This window comes from Eleutherodactylus coqui, chromosome 4 (genome assembly GCF_035609145.1).
Source record: "Eleutherodactylus coqui strain aEleCoq1 chromosome 4, aEleCoq1.hap1, whole genome shotgun sequence".
Classification (NCBI taxonomy): domain Eukaryota; kingdom Metazoa; phylum Chordata; class Amphibia; order Anura; family Eleutherodactylidae; genus Eleutherodactylus; species Eleutherodactylus coqui.
This window is the reverse complement of record NC_089840.1, coordinates 292,855,924-292,872,200: the sequence shown is the minus strand read 5'-3', so window position 1 is coordinate 292,872,200 and position 16,277 is coordinate 292,855,924. Positions and strand designations below refer to the sequence as shown.

General features: G+C 47.2%; 1 protein-coding gene across 1 annotated transcript in view; it reads left to right on the top strand.

Moving 5' to 3' along the window:
* Positions 1-1,554: 1,554 nt before the first annotated feature.
* LOC136626792 (alpha-2-macroglobulin-like protein 1) overlaps positions 1,555-16,277 on the top strand; it is a 150,899-nt gene continuing 136,176 nt past the window's right edge. The window contains exons 1-2 of the mRNA XM_066601798.1: positions 1,555-1,644; positions 1,844-2,009. Of these exons, the coding sequence (XP_066457895.1) occupies positions 1,555-1,644; positions 1,844-2,009 (256 nt within the window). The remainder of the gene's footprint in view (positions 1,645-1,843; positions 2,010-16,277) is intronic.

Below are 16,277 nucleotides of genomic sequence, written 5' to 3'. Positions count from 1 at the left end.
CTGAAATGCATCATCTATGAGAGGTTCCCGTCAGTAATGTATATTTGTGTCTCCCCCCAGGAATGGGCTCCAGGATGTGGCTGCTGTGTCTGCTCCTCAGCATGGATGGAATTCTGGTACAGTCCAGCAGAATCCTGTAAGTGCAATCAGTGGCTTCAATATGTGTGAGCGGCTCTACTAAATAAACAAAGTGAACCACTGTGTGATCGTTGCCTCAGCCATTTATTAGCTAGATCACACCCAATAGAGCGCCTCTCGCAGCACAGTGAAGAGTGTGAGCTCCTGCGGTTCCCTTAGTATATTCTGTTACCGCCATTCCTGTACATGCAGTGAGGTTGTCAGATAGTTCTGATATACAGGAGACTGCATCCCCACGCTGCACAGACTTTTTTTAGGCTCCTCCCACTATAGATCCCTGCAATATAAAGATGATCAAGTAATATCACGGATTAAAGGGGGAGCAGCATGCAGAGATAAGATTACAGTGTACAGGGCAGCAGGCTGGGGGGTCTGGTGCAAAGATGACCCTGTGATGTGCAGAGGATTGAGGGGGTCTGGTGTGGAGATGACACTGATGTGCAGAGGGCTGAGGGGGTCTGGTGTGGAAATGACACTGTGATGTACAGAGCGCTGAAGGGGTCTGGTACAAAGCAACCCTGTGATGTGCAGGGGGTTGAGAGGGTCTGATGCAGAGGTGACCCTCTAATGTGGAGAGGATTGAGGGAGTCTGGTGCAGAGATGATACTGTTAGAGGAAGAGGGCTGAGGGGGTCTGGTGCAGAGATGACACTGATGTACATAGGGTTGAGGGGGTCTGGTGCAGAGATGACCCTGTTATGTGCAGAGAGCTGAGGGGGTCCGGTGTGGAGGTAACCCTGTAATGTGCAGAGGGCTGAGGGGGTCTGGCGCAGAGATGACACTGTTAGAGGAAGAGGGCTGAGGGGGTCTGGTGCAGAGATGACACTGATGTGCATAGGGTTGAGGGGGTCTGGTACAAAGCAACCCTGTGATGTGCAGGGGGTTGAGAGGGTCTGATGCAGAGGTGACCCTCTAATGTGGAGAGGATTGAGGGGGTCTGATGCAGAGATGACACTGATGTGCATAGGGTTGAGGGGGTCTGGTGCAGAGATGACACTGATGTGCATAGGGTTGAGGGGGTCTGGTGCAGAGATGACACTGATGTGCATAGGGTTGAGGGGGTCTGGTCCACAGGTGACCCTGTAATGTGCAGAGGATTGAGGGGGTCTGGTGCAGAGATGACACTGTTAGAGGAAGAGGGCTGAGGGGGTCTGGTGCAGAGATGACACTGATGTGCATAGGGTTGAGGGGGTCTGGTGCAGAGATAACCCTGTTATGTGCAGTGCAGAGCACATGTCAGGGATGGCTGTGGTCACGGCCTCTGTGTCCTGATCTTTGCTCTGGTTGACGGTCAGGGAATCGCTTGTGTTCTTGTCATTACAGAAGCTTTGCACTGTTCATCCCTCCTGACGTGTATCACGGATTAAACAACCTTTTCTGCCTGCACTGCTCCCAGGACCTGCAGGGGTTCACAAAGATGACAGTGGATCTGAAGACCTCATCTGGAAGTGAGACCCTGTATACAGTGCAGCCGGACAGCCCCACATGGCACTGCACGTCATTCCAGGTACGGAGCCCCATCTGCCCCTTACACTAGTATCCTAGGAAATACACTGTAACGTATCCCAGCAGTATATGGCGGCTTTATATGGATCTGTACAGTGTATCTGCTCTGCAGATACAATAGATAGACACATATAGACATGTATATAACTGGTGGTCTCACGTCTCTAACACTACTGAAGTAACACCATAATGTCCCGCAGCCTCCTGAACCTTCAGGCTCCACAGAGGAAGTCACTATCGCCATCCACGGACACAGGAGCGATGGCGAGAAGGTGGAGCTGAGCTCAAAGGAGCTGACTGCCCGGAAGAAAAAAACCGGGACCCTCATCCAAACCGACAAAGCTATGTATAAACCCGGACAAAACGGTGAGGAGAAAGGATTATAGATACATTATAATATATTCAGTGGAGGAGAGACTATTGATACATTACACTGTATACAGGGGAGGAGGGATTATAGATACATTACACTGTATACAGGAGCGGAGGGACTATAGATACATTACCCTGTATACAGGAGCGGAAGGATTATAGATGCATTGCACTGTATAGGGGGGAGGAGGGACTATAGATACATTACACTGTTTACAGGGGATGAGGAACTATAAATTTTTTTATACTGTATACCCGTCTTTGCCCGAGCTAATTTGGTACTGGTATTTACGTGTTGTTCGCACGCCAAATTCATTAGGTCATGGTTACTGTAGAGGAACCGAGGAATAAAATATGTATACACATAGAGGAGCGTTAAATTCTCCTCAGGGTGCATGTACTGATGTCCCTCTGCAGAATGTGCCACCCCTCCCACTCTACTCACTTTTTACCCTTATAGGCAACGCCCCCTTTTAATTCAAATTTACCCCAAGACTGGAGGTTGCAGCCCCTTTTTAGCTCTAAAGGCTCCACCCCTGCAGTCCAGATTCTCCTCAGTATATACACATAGAGGTGAGGTAGATTCACCTCAGTATATACACATAGAGGTGAGGTAGAATCTCCTCAATATATACACATAGAGCTGAGGTAGATTCTCCTCAGTATATACACATAGAGGTGAGGTAGATTCTCCTCAGTATATACATACAGAGGTGAGGTAGAGTCTCCTCAGTATATACACATAGAGCTGAGGTAGATTCTCCTCAGTATATACACATAGAGCTGAGGTAGATTCTCCTCAGTATACACACATAGAGGTGAGGTAGATTCTCATCAGTATACACACAGAGGTGAGGTCGATTCTCCTCAGTATATACACATAGAGCTGAGGTAGATTCTCCTCAGTATATACACATAGAGGTGAGGTAGATTCTCCTCAGTATATACACATAGAGCTGAGGTAAATTCTCCTCAGTATATACACATAAAGCTGAGGTAGATTCTCCTCAGTACATACACAGAGAGGTGAGGTAGATTCTCCTCAGTATATACAAACATAGGTGAGGTAGATTCTACTCAGTATATACACATAGAGCTAAGGTAGATTCTCCTCAGTATATACACTAGAGGTGAGGTAGATTCTGCTCAGTATATACACACAGAGGTGAGGTAGATTCTCCTCAGTATATATACACATAGAGGTGAGGTAGATTCTCCTCAGTATATACACATAGAGGTGAGTTAGATTCTCCTCAGTATATACAGTTAGGGCCAGAAATATTTGGACAGTAACACAATTTTCGCGAGTTGGGCTCTGCATGCCACCGCATTGGATTTGAAATGAAGCCTCTACAACAGAATTCAAGTGCAGATTGTAACGTTTAATTTAAAGGGTTGAACAAAAATATCTGATAGAAAATGTAGGAATTGTACACATTTCTTTACAAACACTCCACATTTTAGGAGCTCAAAAGTAATTGGACAAATAAACATAACCCAAACAACATATTTTTTTTCCAATATTTTGTTGCGAATCCTTTGGAGGCAATCACTGCCTTAAGTCTGGAACCCATGGACATCACCAAACGCTGGGTTTCCTCCTTCTTAATGCTTTGCCAGGCCTTTACAGCCGCAGCCTTCAGGTCTTGCTTGTTTGTGGGTCTTTCCGTCTGAAGTCTGGATTTGAGCAAGTGAAATGCATGCTCAATTGGGTTAAGATCTGGTGATTGACTTGGCCATTGCAGAATGTTCCACTTTTTTGCACTCATGAACTCCTGGGTAGCTTTGGCTGTATGCTTGGGGTCATTGTCCATCTGTACTGTGAAGCGCCGTCCGATCAACTTTGCAGCATTTGGCTGAATCTGGGCTGAAAGTATATCCCGGTACACTTCAGAATTCATCCGGCTACTCTTGTCTGCTGTTATGTCATCAATAAACACAAGTGACCCAGTGCCATTGAAAGCCATGCATGCCCATGCCATCACATTGCCTCCACCATGTTTTACAGAGGATGTGGTGTGCCTTGGATCATGTGCCGTTCCCTTTCTTCTCCAAACTTTTTTCTTCCCATCATTCTGGTACAGGTTGATCTTTGTCTCATCTGTCCATAGAATACTTTTCCAGAACTGGGCTGGCTTCTTGAGGTGTTGTTCGGCAAATTTAACTCTGGCCTGTCTATTTTTGGAATTGATGAATGGTTTGCATCTAGATGTGAACCCTTTGTATTTACTTTCATGGAGTCTTCTCTTTACTGTTGACTTAGAGACAGATACACCTACTTCCCTGAGAGTGTTCTGGACTTCAGTTGATGTTGTGAACGGGTTCTTCTTCACCAAAGAAAGTATGCGGCGATCATCCACCACCGTTGTCTTCCGTGGACGCCCAGGCCTTTTTGAGTTCCCAAGCTCACTAGTGAATTCCTTTTTTCTCAGAATGTACCCGACTTGATTTTGCTACTCCAAGCATGTCTGCTATCTCTCTGATGGATTTTTTCTTTTTTTTCAGCCTCAGGATGTTCTGCTTCACCTCAATTGAGAGTTCCTTTGACCGCATGTTGTCTGGTCACAGCAACAGCTTCCAAATCCAAAACCACACACCTGGAATCAACCCCAGACCTTTTAACTACTTAATTGATTACAGGTTAACGAGGGAGACGCCTTCTGAGTTAATTGCAGCCCTTAGAGTCCATTGTCCAATTACTTTTGGTCCCTTGAAAAAGAGGAGGCTATGCATTACAGAGCTATGATTCCTAAACCCTTTCTCCGATTTGGATGTGGAAACTCTCATATTGCAGCTGGGAGTGTGCACTTTCAGCCCATATTATATATATAATTGTATTTCTGAACATGTTTTTGTAAACAGCTAAAATAACAAAACTTGTGTCACTGTCCAAATATTTCTGGCCCTAACTGTACACATAGAGGTGAGGTAGATTTTCCTCCGTATATACACATAGAGCTGATGTAGATTCTCCTCAGTATATACACATAGAGGTGAGGTAGATTCTCCTCAGTATATACACATAGAGGGAAGGTAGATTCTCCCCAGTATATACACATAGAGGGGAGGTAGATTATTCTCAGTATATACACATAGAGGTTAGGCCGATTCTCCTCAGTATATACACATAGAGCTGAGGTAGATTCTCCTCAGTATATACACATAGTAACATAGTTCGTGAGGCCGAATGAAGACAATGTCTATCTAGTCCAGCCTGTTTATTCTCCTGTGTTGATCCAGAGGAAGGCAAAAAACCCCAAGAGCAGAAGTCAATTAGCCCTTTTGGGTAAAAAATTCCTTCCCGACTCCCTAATGGCAATCAGACTGTTCCCTGGATCAACTCCTAATAGTTCCTACCTGCCTGTTTACCCGGATTAATAATTAACCTTAGATTTATAACCTATAATATCCTTCCTCTCCAGAAAGACATCAAGTCCCCTTTTAAACTCTTCTATGGATTTTGCCATCACCACGTCCTCAGGCAGATAGTTCCACAGTCTCACTGCTCTTACAGTAAAGAACCCCTTTCTATGTTGGTGATGAAACCTGCTTTCTTCTAGACGTAGCAGATGCCCTCTCGTTACCGTCACAGTCCTGGGTATAAACAGATCATGGGAGAGATCCTTCTATTGTCCCCCCATATATTTATACATAGTTATTTGATCACCCCTTAGCCTTCTTTTTTCTAGAGTAAATAATCCCAGTTTGGATAGCCTCTCTGGGTATTCCAGTCCCGTCATTCCATGTATTAGTTTAGTCGCTCTTCTTTGAACCTCCTCCAGTACTGTAACATCTTTCCTGAGCATTGGTGTCCAGAACAGTGCGCATTATTCCATGTGGGGCCTGACTAATGCCTTATATAGTGGGAGGATAATGTCCTCGTCCTTCGCCCCTATACCTCTTTTAATGCACCCCAAGACTTTATTTGCCTTTGCAGCAGCTGACTGGCATTGGTTACTCCAGTTTAGTCTACTATCCACTAGTACCCCCAGGTCTTTTTCCATATCACTTTTTCCTAGTGGTACCCCATTAAGTGTATATTGGTAACATCCATTCTTGCTGCCCATGTGCAGAACCTTACATTTTTCAACATTGAACTTCATTTGCCATTTTTCTGCCCAAGCCCCCAGCTTATCTTGGTCCTTTTGTAGCCGTACATCGTCCTCCGTTACTCCCCCTGATATGTTACTGGGGCCTGTCTAGACTGCTACTATTACTGAAATGGAACTAATATTGTGCTCCCCCTGTATTGCTGCTAGTGATATGTTACTGGGGCCTGTCTTGACTGCTACTACTACTGAAATGGAACTAATACTGTGCTCCCCCTATACTGCTGCTAGTGATATGTTACTGGGGCCTGTCCGTAATGCTACCGCTGAAATGTTACTAATTCTGGGCTCTGCCTATACCGCTGCTAATGCTATGTCACTGGGGTGTGGAAACAGAGGCTTCCCAAAGACATGATGGTGGCGAGGCCATTTCCCACCAACGCGGTTACTGTTAAGGTATATATTACCAGTCTGACTGGGGCATGCACTTTGGGCTGAAGCCCACCTGTATTGTATGTGACGTTAGCTCTGCTGAGCAGGGCACTGCAATGGGATACATTTATGTACCGCCGGTGGCTTCCTGGGACCCACCTATGCTGTCGGTCCACACGGAGTTGTAACTGCATGTGTCTACTTATAAAGAACCCCAGTCTGACTGGGGCATGCAGTGTGGGCCGAAGCCCACCTGCATTTAATCTGACGTTACCTCAGCTGTGCTGGGCACTGCAATGGGATTTGTTTATGTACCGTCGGTGGGTTCCAGGGAGCCACCCATGCTTTGGGTCTACACGGACTTCACATTAGGGAGTTGTACCTGCCTGTGTCTACTTATAAAAAACCCCAGTCTGACTGGGGCATGCAGTGTGGACCGAAGCTCACCTGCATTAAATCTGACGTTACCTCAGCTGTGCTGGGCATTGCCAATGGATATATTTATGTACCGCCGGTGGGTTCCAGGGAGCCACCCATACTGTGGGTGCACACAGAATTCCCATTGCGGAGTTGTACCTGCCTGTATTTAATCTGACGTTAGCTCTACTATCCGGGGCACTGCATTGGGACAAACTACAGGAGCAATACAGCTCTAATGAGACGTGCACAGCTACGCTAGCATAGGAGTCCGCTGTAGGCCCGCCATTGCTGAGGGTTTGTGCAGAGGCCTATGTCCTGGGTGCAGTGAAAGTCCGCTTCCTGCCTAGGATTGCTGAAGCTGTGGGCCGAGGCCTATGTCATGGGTTCGGTGCAAGTCTGCCATGTTTGGCCGCTCAGATCAATTTTTTGTTCATGTCTTGGGTTTCCTAGGACCCCCCTATGCTGTTGGTGCAAAATTAGCTCCCATCGCGGTGTTTGACCTGTCTGGCACAAAGACACTGACTGACTTGGGTAGGGGGCAGAGGGCAGACGGCTTTCCCCTTGCAGTGTCGATTGAGCTATGCGACACCTTGACAGAATGAATAGTGTGTGGCACATGGATTCCCCATTGCTATGCCCACGTGTGCAGCTCCTGATGGAGATGGCACAGGATTGGATTTCTCATTGATTCTGTGCAGCATCGTGGGCTATCGCCCCGCCCCTTTTAAAGAGGGTCACTGCCTGACCCTGCCAACCCTCTGCAGTGTGTGCCTCCAGTTCCTCCTCATGGCAGACGCACGTATAAATAGACATGAGGGTGGTGTGGCTATAAGGCCAGCGTGTGGCATGAGGGCAGCTGAAGGCTGCACAGGGACACTTTGGTGTGCGCTGTGGACACTGGGTTGTGCGGGGGGGTTGGGCAGCATGTAACCCAGGAGAAGTGGCAGTGGTTTGTCCCGCAGGCAGTGATTGTGCTTTGTTGGAGGTAGCGTGGTGCTTAGCTAAGGTATGCCTTGCTAATGAGGGGTTTTCAGAATTAAAAATTGTTGGGGGGGGGGCACTCTTGCCGCTATTGTGGCTTAATAGTGGGACCTGGGAACTTGAGATGCAGCCCAACATGTAGCCCCTTGCCTGCCCTATCCGTTTCTGTGTCGTTCCCATCACTTTCTTGAATTTCCCAGATTTTCACAAATAAAAACCTTAGCGAGCATCGGCGATATACAAAAATGCTCGACTCGCCCATTGATTTCAATGGGGTTCGTTACGCGAAACGAACCCTCGAACATCGCGGGAAGTTCGACTCAAGTAACGAGCACCCAAGCATTTTGGTGCTCGCTCATCTCTAATTAGGATCCTTTTGAACATTTCCTATTTGTGCTCTGTACTGTTATTTTTGAGGATGTTGTCCCATTTAATGTTACCGATAGTAGTTTTAAGCTGATCAAATTTTGCTTTACTAAAGTTTAGTTTGTTTGTCGCTCCCTGATAAGGCTTTATATTGAATGACAGCTGGAAGTTGATTATATTTTGGTCACTGTTCCCCAAGTGCCCCTCCACCTGTACCCCCTTTATTCGGTCCAGTTTGTTAGTTAGTACTAGGTCCACAATTACCCTCCCTCTCGTTGGTTCCTGCACAAGTTGGTTCAGGTAATTGTTATGTCTGGATAACTAAAGTCCCCCATGATAATTACTTCGTTGCGGTTTGACACCTCTTCTATCTGCCTTTATAGTAAGTTTTCAGTTTCTTCTGTTGCTTTTGGTGGTGTATAGAAGACCCCTATCAAGATTTTGCTTTTTTTTCCTCCCTGTATTTCTACCCACAGAGATTCCACCTGTTCCTCTCCTACTCCTGTATCCTCCTGTAGCCTCGGCTTTAAGCTCGATTTAACGTACAGACATACCCCTCCCCCTTTCTGGTTCCTTTGGTCTCTTCTGAAGAGATTGTACCCCTGTAAATTTGCCGCCCAATCGCACTTATCATCAAGTCATGTTTCCCTTATTCCGACTATATCATAGTTTTCATCAGCCATTCTTGCTTCAAGCTCACCCACTTTACCAATCAGACTTCTTGCATTCATGGTCATACAATTTATATCGTTTTTTATGTTCTTTAACCCCTTAACGACCGGGCCATAGCCTTTTTACGTCCTCCCGAAGTGGGCTTTATTCTCTGAGGACGTAAAAACATGCGTCCTACAGAGAATAAAGCCCCTCGGGCTGTGGACGTGACAGCTCCATGCTGTCGGTGTCCGCAGATAGCCGACAGCATGGAGCTGTCATCCCGGGCTGCGGGAACCCCCCCCCCCCCGGCATTGCGATCGGCGCTATCAAATTGATAGCGCCGATCGCAAAAAAGTAAATAAAAGTTTTAAAAAAGTTAAAGATTCAGCTGCCCTGAGGGATCGGATACACCAGGGCAGCTGAAATTACTCACACGGCTTCCCCGATGTCCGCCGCGAGGAATGGGTCCCCTGGGACCCCGCGCGGCTCTTCTGCGCATGCGCGCCAGACAAATGACGTCACGCGCATGCACAGAAGAATGGGAAGCCCGGGGAATTTAAAATCTCCTGGTTCCCGGCTCCTGAAGGTAGCCGGGAACCAGGAGATGTCCCCGGGGACCGCGGCGAGCGGTCCCCGGACCCGCGATCGCTGCTATCCAGTGGATAGCGGAGATCGCGAAAAAGTGTAAAAAAAGTAAAAATCAGCTTAATTTCACCTCCCCTCATGGATCGGATCCATGAGGGGAGGTGAAAATACTCACCCCCGGTCCTCAGCGGCGTCCCGATCTTCCGGGACCTGAGTCCCCTTCTGCGCATGCGCGCCTGATGATTGACATCGGGCGCGTGCACAGAAGGGGCTCGAGCCCCGGGAAATTTAAAATCCCTCTGTTCCTGGCTGCCATGTGTAGCCAGGAGCAGAGAGATGTCCCTGCAGAGATGATCACTGTTATCCAATGGATAGCAGTGATCATTTAAAGGAAAAAAGTGTAAAAAAAGTAATTAAAAAAAGTGTAAAAAAGTTTTAAAAAAAAGTTTAAAAAGTAAAAAAAAAGTTTAAAAAGCGTTCGTTTCATCTCCCCTCATGGATCATATCCGTGAGGGAGGATGAAATTACGTACCCAAGGCCCCCGGATTTATCCGCAGACCTTACCACAGCTTCTGCGCACGCGGCCGTCGCCAAAGTCGCAGACGCATGCGCAAAAGTCGTGGATTGCAAGGATAACTTAAAATCTCCCTGCTCTTGGCTACAAAACTTAGCCAAGAGCCTGGAAATTTCACGGGGGGCCGCGGTGAGCGGTTCCTGATCACGTGTTCGCCGTTATACAATGGATAACGGCGGTCACGTAAATGTAAAAAAAAATTAGTTTCATCTCCCCTCACCGATGCGATCGGTGAGATGAGATGAAACTTTTTACCGGAGGCCTCCGTATTTGCACCCCAACGCGATCCTCATCCGTGAACTTACCCGGATTCTGCACATGCGACCACTGGCAAAACAGCGGACACATGCGCAGGAGTCGGGGAGCCCAGGGAACTTAAAATCTCCTTGCTCCCAGCGACCAACGGTCACCGAGAGCCTGGAGCAGTGACGGGTGGCCTCGTTGAGCGGTCGCCGGTCACGTGATAAAAAGGTAGCGATCTACCTTAGGTCGGTCTCACATGACCGGATAGGAATTACGGATTCCGCATGCGTCTGATCCGTGGTAATACGCAGATCAATCGCATTGGATTACACAATTCCGCTCACATTAGCGGGTCGGAATTGTGTAATCCACTCGCAGAAAAGAGAACGCAGCAGGTTCTATTTTACTGCGGATATCCGCAACATAGAGCCCATTGTGCTCCATGGTTGCAGATATACCCACAGCCCATACGCAACTACGTTGTATACGGGCTGCGGGTACCTGCGTCATCGCTAAGTGACGGTGTGGTAAATACAAACAACAAAAAAAGTACTGCGCATGACCGCCCGTGTGAGTAGGCAGTTATGCGCAGTACATTACGCGGCCATACGCAAGGTCACAGCCGGGCTCACAGCCGGGATCCGCTGCGGTCCTCCGCAAGCGGATTCCACCTACGGCTGCGTGAGCCCGGCGTTACTCAGACCGCTACCTGTAATACGCAATTTACAAGAAGCCCCGGGAACGTTCGCCTTCCTGCAGTTCCAGGAGCAGCTTGTTGAGCGCCTTCTGTGTGAGACTACACAGATTACAAAGCCTCACAGAGGGCCACTTTTTACACCCCATCCCCGCCGCTGAGGTCACGAAATACCCCCAAGCGAGAGAGGAGTGGGGATACCCGGTTTTCTTGCCCCATGTGCCCAACCCAATCAGCCTCCGTAATTACCCCTGTCTTCGGACATAAAATGCGGTTTATATTATTACTTTTATCTAATATTTAGGGAATGCCAAAAAATGGGGAGGGGGGGGTTATTTTTAGGAATTCAATTTTTATTCCGTACAAGTGGGCAATGGGGCCTTGAATTTGTTCAGTTGTACCCTGAAATCCAGCGGGCATTCCCTCCATTATGGGCCTAGCCATGTGTCCTGTAAGTAGATTAGGGCCACAAGGGGTATGTTTTTGAACACGGGACAAACGGGGGTATCTATTTTGGGGTGAAGGTCTTCATTCCTATGTATGCTGTACAAAAAAAACTGTTTTTAAATTGACAAAATTGCCAAAAAAATGAAAATCGTAATTTTTTCCTTCTGCTTTGCTTAGATTCAGTCAAATACTGTGGGGTCAAAATATGCAGAACACCCCTAGATGAATTCGTTAGGGGGTCTAGTTTTCAAAATGGGGTCATTTGTGGGGGTTCTCTATCGTTTTGGCCGCTCAGTGTCTCTACAAGTGGGCAAGTGGGCCTGGAATTTATTCAGTTGTACCCTGAAATCCAACGGGTGCTCCTTCCATTATAGGCCTAGCCATGTTTCCTTTAAGTAGATTAGGGCCACAATGGGTATATTTCTGAACACGGGACAAATGGGGGTACCCATTTTGGGGTGAACGTCTTCATTCCTATGTACACTGTACGAAAAAAACTGTTTTTAAATTGACACAATTGCCAAAAAAATGAAAATCATAATTTTTTCCTTCTGCTTGGCTTAGATTCATTCAAAAACTGTCAAGTCAAAAAAGTCATCGTACCCCTAGATAAATTTGTTAAGGGGTCTACTTTTCAAAATGGGGTCACTTGTGGGGGTTCTCTATCGTTTTGGTCACTCAATGGCTCTACAAGTGGGCAATGGGGACTAAATCTCCTTCAAGCAAAATTTCTGTTCCGAAAGCCACCGGTTGCTCCTTTCATTTTGGGCCCCATTGTGTATACAGACGTAATACTAGGGCCACAGTGGGTATATTTCTGAACACGGGACAAACGGGGGTACCCATTTTGGGGTGAACGTCTTCATTCCTATGTACACTGTACGAAAAAAATTGTTTTTAAATTGACACAATTGCCAAAAAAATGAAAATCATTATTTTTTCCTTCTGCTTGGCTTAGATTCATTCAAAAACTGTCAAGTCAAAAAAGTCATCGTACCCCTAGATAAATTTGTTAAGGGGTCTACTTTTCAAAATGGGGTCACTTGTGGGGGTTCTCTATCGTTTTGGTCACTCAATGGCTCTACAAGTGGGCAATGGGGACTAAATCTCCTTCAAGCAAAATTTCTGTTCCGAAAGCCACCGGTTGCTCCTTTCATTTTGGGCCCCATTGTGTATACAGACGTAATACTAGGGCCACAGTGGGTATATTTCTGAACACGGGACAAACGGGGGTACCCATTTTGGGGTGAACATCTTCATTCCTATGTACACTGTATGAAAAAAACTGTTTTTAAATTGACACAGTTGCCAAAAAAATGAAAATCATAATTTTTTCCTTCTGCTTGGCTTACATTCATTCAAAAACTGTGAAGTCAAAAAAGTCATCGTACCCCTAGATAAATTCGTTAAGGGGTCTACTTTTCAAAATGGGGTCACTTGTGGGGGTTCTCCCTCGTTTTAGTTTCTCAAGGACTCTACAATTGGGCAATGGGGACTAAATCTCCTTCAAGCAAAATTTCTGTTCTGAAAGCCACCGGTTGCTCCTTTCATTTTGGGCCCCATTGTGCATACAGACGTAATACTAGGGCCACGATGGGTATATTTCTGAACACGGGACAAACGGGGGTACCCATTTTGGGGTGCAAGTCTGCATTCATATATGTGCTGTACAAAAAAAACTGCTTTTAAAATGACAAAATTACCAAAAAAATGAAAATCGTAATTTTTTTCCTTTGGCTTGGCTTAGATTCATTCAAAAACTGTGAAGTCAAAAAAGTCATCGTACCCCTAGATAAATTCGTTAAGGGGTCTACTATTCAAAATGGGGTCACTTGTGGGGGTTCTCCATCGTTTTGGTCACTCAATGGCTCTACAAGTGGGCAATAGGGCCTAAATCTCCTTCAAGCAAAATTTCTGTTTCGAAAGCCACTGGTTGCTCCTTTCATTTTGGGCCCCATTGTGCATACAGATGTAACACTAGGGCCACAATGGGTATGTTTCTGAGCACGGGACAAACAGGGGTATCCATTCTGGGGTGCAAATCCTCATTTTCATGTGTACTATAGAAAAAAGTCCTGTCTTTAAAATGACATATTTGCAAAAATATGAAATTTTAGTTTTTCTCTTCTAAATTGCATTGACTCCTGAAAAAAAACTGTGGGGTTAAAATACTCATGACACCCCTCAGTGAATACGTTAAGGGGTGTTGTTTTTAAAATAGGGTCACTTGTGGGGGTATCTATCATTTTGACTCCTATGAGCTTTTCTGATCTTGGCTTGGTGTAGGAAAACAAATTGTTCCTCAAAATGCTGAAAAGTAATGTTAAATTTGTACGACTCCTAAATGGTTAAAAAAAAAAAAAATTTATCCAATGTGCACCCAAAATAAAGTAAATGGGTGGAAATATTTATGTTAGCAAAAATTTCTATATTATGTTTGCACATATTTGAGATATTGCAGTTGGAAATGTGAAAAAATGACGATTTTTTCAAAATTTTCCCAATTTTGGCGCTTTTAATAAATAAACACAAATTCTATCGATCTTTTTTTTCCGCCTAAATGAAGTACAACATGTGGCGAAAAAACAGTGTCAGAATCGCTTGGATATGCAAAACCTTTCTGGTGTTTTTCCATGTTTAAGTGACATGTGTCAGATTTGCAAAATTTGGCCTGGTCATTAAGGCGCAAACAGGCTTGGTCATTAAGGGGTTAAATTTGTTTTGTTGCTATTTGTACTAATGTCTGATTTGACAGTTCTAACTGTACTAACCCCACCCCCTGCTCGACCCCCACTCCCCTTGCTTAGACCCGGGTCGTTAACTACACTGACTACCCCACTATTTCTCATTTTGCCCTCCCCTCTAGTCCCTACTTTAAACACTCCTCCAGCCTTCTAGCCATCTTCTCCCCAGCACAGCTGCACCCTCCCCATTAAGATGCAGCTCGTCCCTGTGGTAGAGCCTGTAGCCGACAGCAAAGTCAGCCCAGTTCTCCAGGAACCAAAATCCCTCCTTCTCACACAAACTTCAAAGCCACTTGTTTACCTCCCTAAGATCCTGCTGCCTTTCTAGTGTGGCCTTAGGTACAGGTAGTATTTCCGAGAAAACTACCCTGGAGGTCCTTGGATCCTAAGTCCCTGAAATCATTTTTGAGGGCCCTCCATCGACCTCTAATTTGTTCATTACTGCCAACGTGCACCATGACTGCTGGATCCTCATCAGCCCCTCCAGTAATCTGTCAATCCGATCCGCGATGTGTCGAACTCGAATGCCAGGAAGACAACACACAGTTCGACGATCCCGGTCTTTATGGCAGATTTCCCTATCTGTCCCCTTATAATTGAGTCCCCCCCCCCCCCCACTAGGACCTTTGTAGCCTGCCCTACGCTCCCCGTCCTCGTCTCACTGGAGCAGTCACCCCCTGGCGTTCAGAGGGCATGTCGTGCTGCAGCGGTGCTGGCTCTGTAATGATATCCCCCTCATCTGCTAACTTTGCAAACTTGTTGGGTTATGCCAGTTGAGGACTAGCCTCCCTTGTTCTCTTCCCTCTACCCCTCCTTCTTTCTGTCACCCAGCTGGCTGTCTGCTCCCCCTGCTCTTCCGTACTACCATCCGCCCCCGCCTCTACCCCCGCGAGTGCCTGCTCAGTGAGCACCAAACTCCTTTCCATGATGTCAATGGCTCTCAGTGTTGCCAGTTGCTCATTTAGATCCAGGATTTGGGCTTCTAAATGTGCGACGTGCGCGCATCTTGCGCAACAGTATGCACCCTCAATCGGCTGATCAAGGACTGCATACATTGCACAAGTAGCACACTGGATGACATTGCCAGGCATGGAGCTCATCCTAATGGGGATCTACAATTTACTTGTGGAAGTAGTGAAGGAAGACTTGTTCACACTCCGCTCACACGCTGCCGCCTCTGCGCAACCGCTCAAACACTGCCGCCTCTGCGCAACCGCTCAAACACTGCCGCCTCTGCGCAACCGCTCACGCACAACTGCTCACGCACAACCACTCACGCGCTGCCGCTCCTCGCTGCCACCTCTGCGCAACCGCTCACACACTGACGTTCACACGCAACAGCTCACACACTGACGCTCATGCGCAACTGCTCACACACTGACGCTCACGCGCAACCGCTCACCCGCTGCCGCCTCTGAGCAACCGCTCACACACTGACGCTCACACGCAACCGCTCACTCGCTGCCGCCTCTGCGCAACCGCTCACACACTGACGCTCGCACGCAACCGCTCACACACTGACGCTCACTAGCTGCCGGCTCTGCGCAACCGCTCACACACTGACGCTCGCATGCAATCGCTCACACACTGACGCTCACCCGCTCACTCGCTGCCGCCTCTGCGCAACCGCTCACACACTGACGTGCAACCGCTCACGCACTGACGCTCGCACGCAACTGCTCACTAGCTGCCGCCTCTGCGCACACACTGGCGCTCGCAACCGCTGACACAATTTTTTTTTCCCCCCTCACAAACACTTAGACCTACAGACACACACACTTACACTAGGTACACAGAAGACACAACTAGGACACACTAGATACACAGAAGACACACACTTAGACTCACACACACACACAGAAGATACTTATCGGTTCCTGTTGCAGCTCCTCCGCAGTTCTGGTGACGTCACCTGCTCTCCCGGTGGCTGCTCTCCCGGCAGCCGCTCACTCTGCCCTCCTGTCGTTCCGAGACCTGCTGCTCCGCTCCGCTTCTGCTTCTGCTCCCCTGGACAATCCTCCTGCCGGCGCCCCCTCGGACTCCTAGTGGCCTCTGGGCGCCGGTATCGGCTCC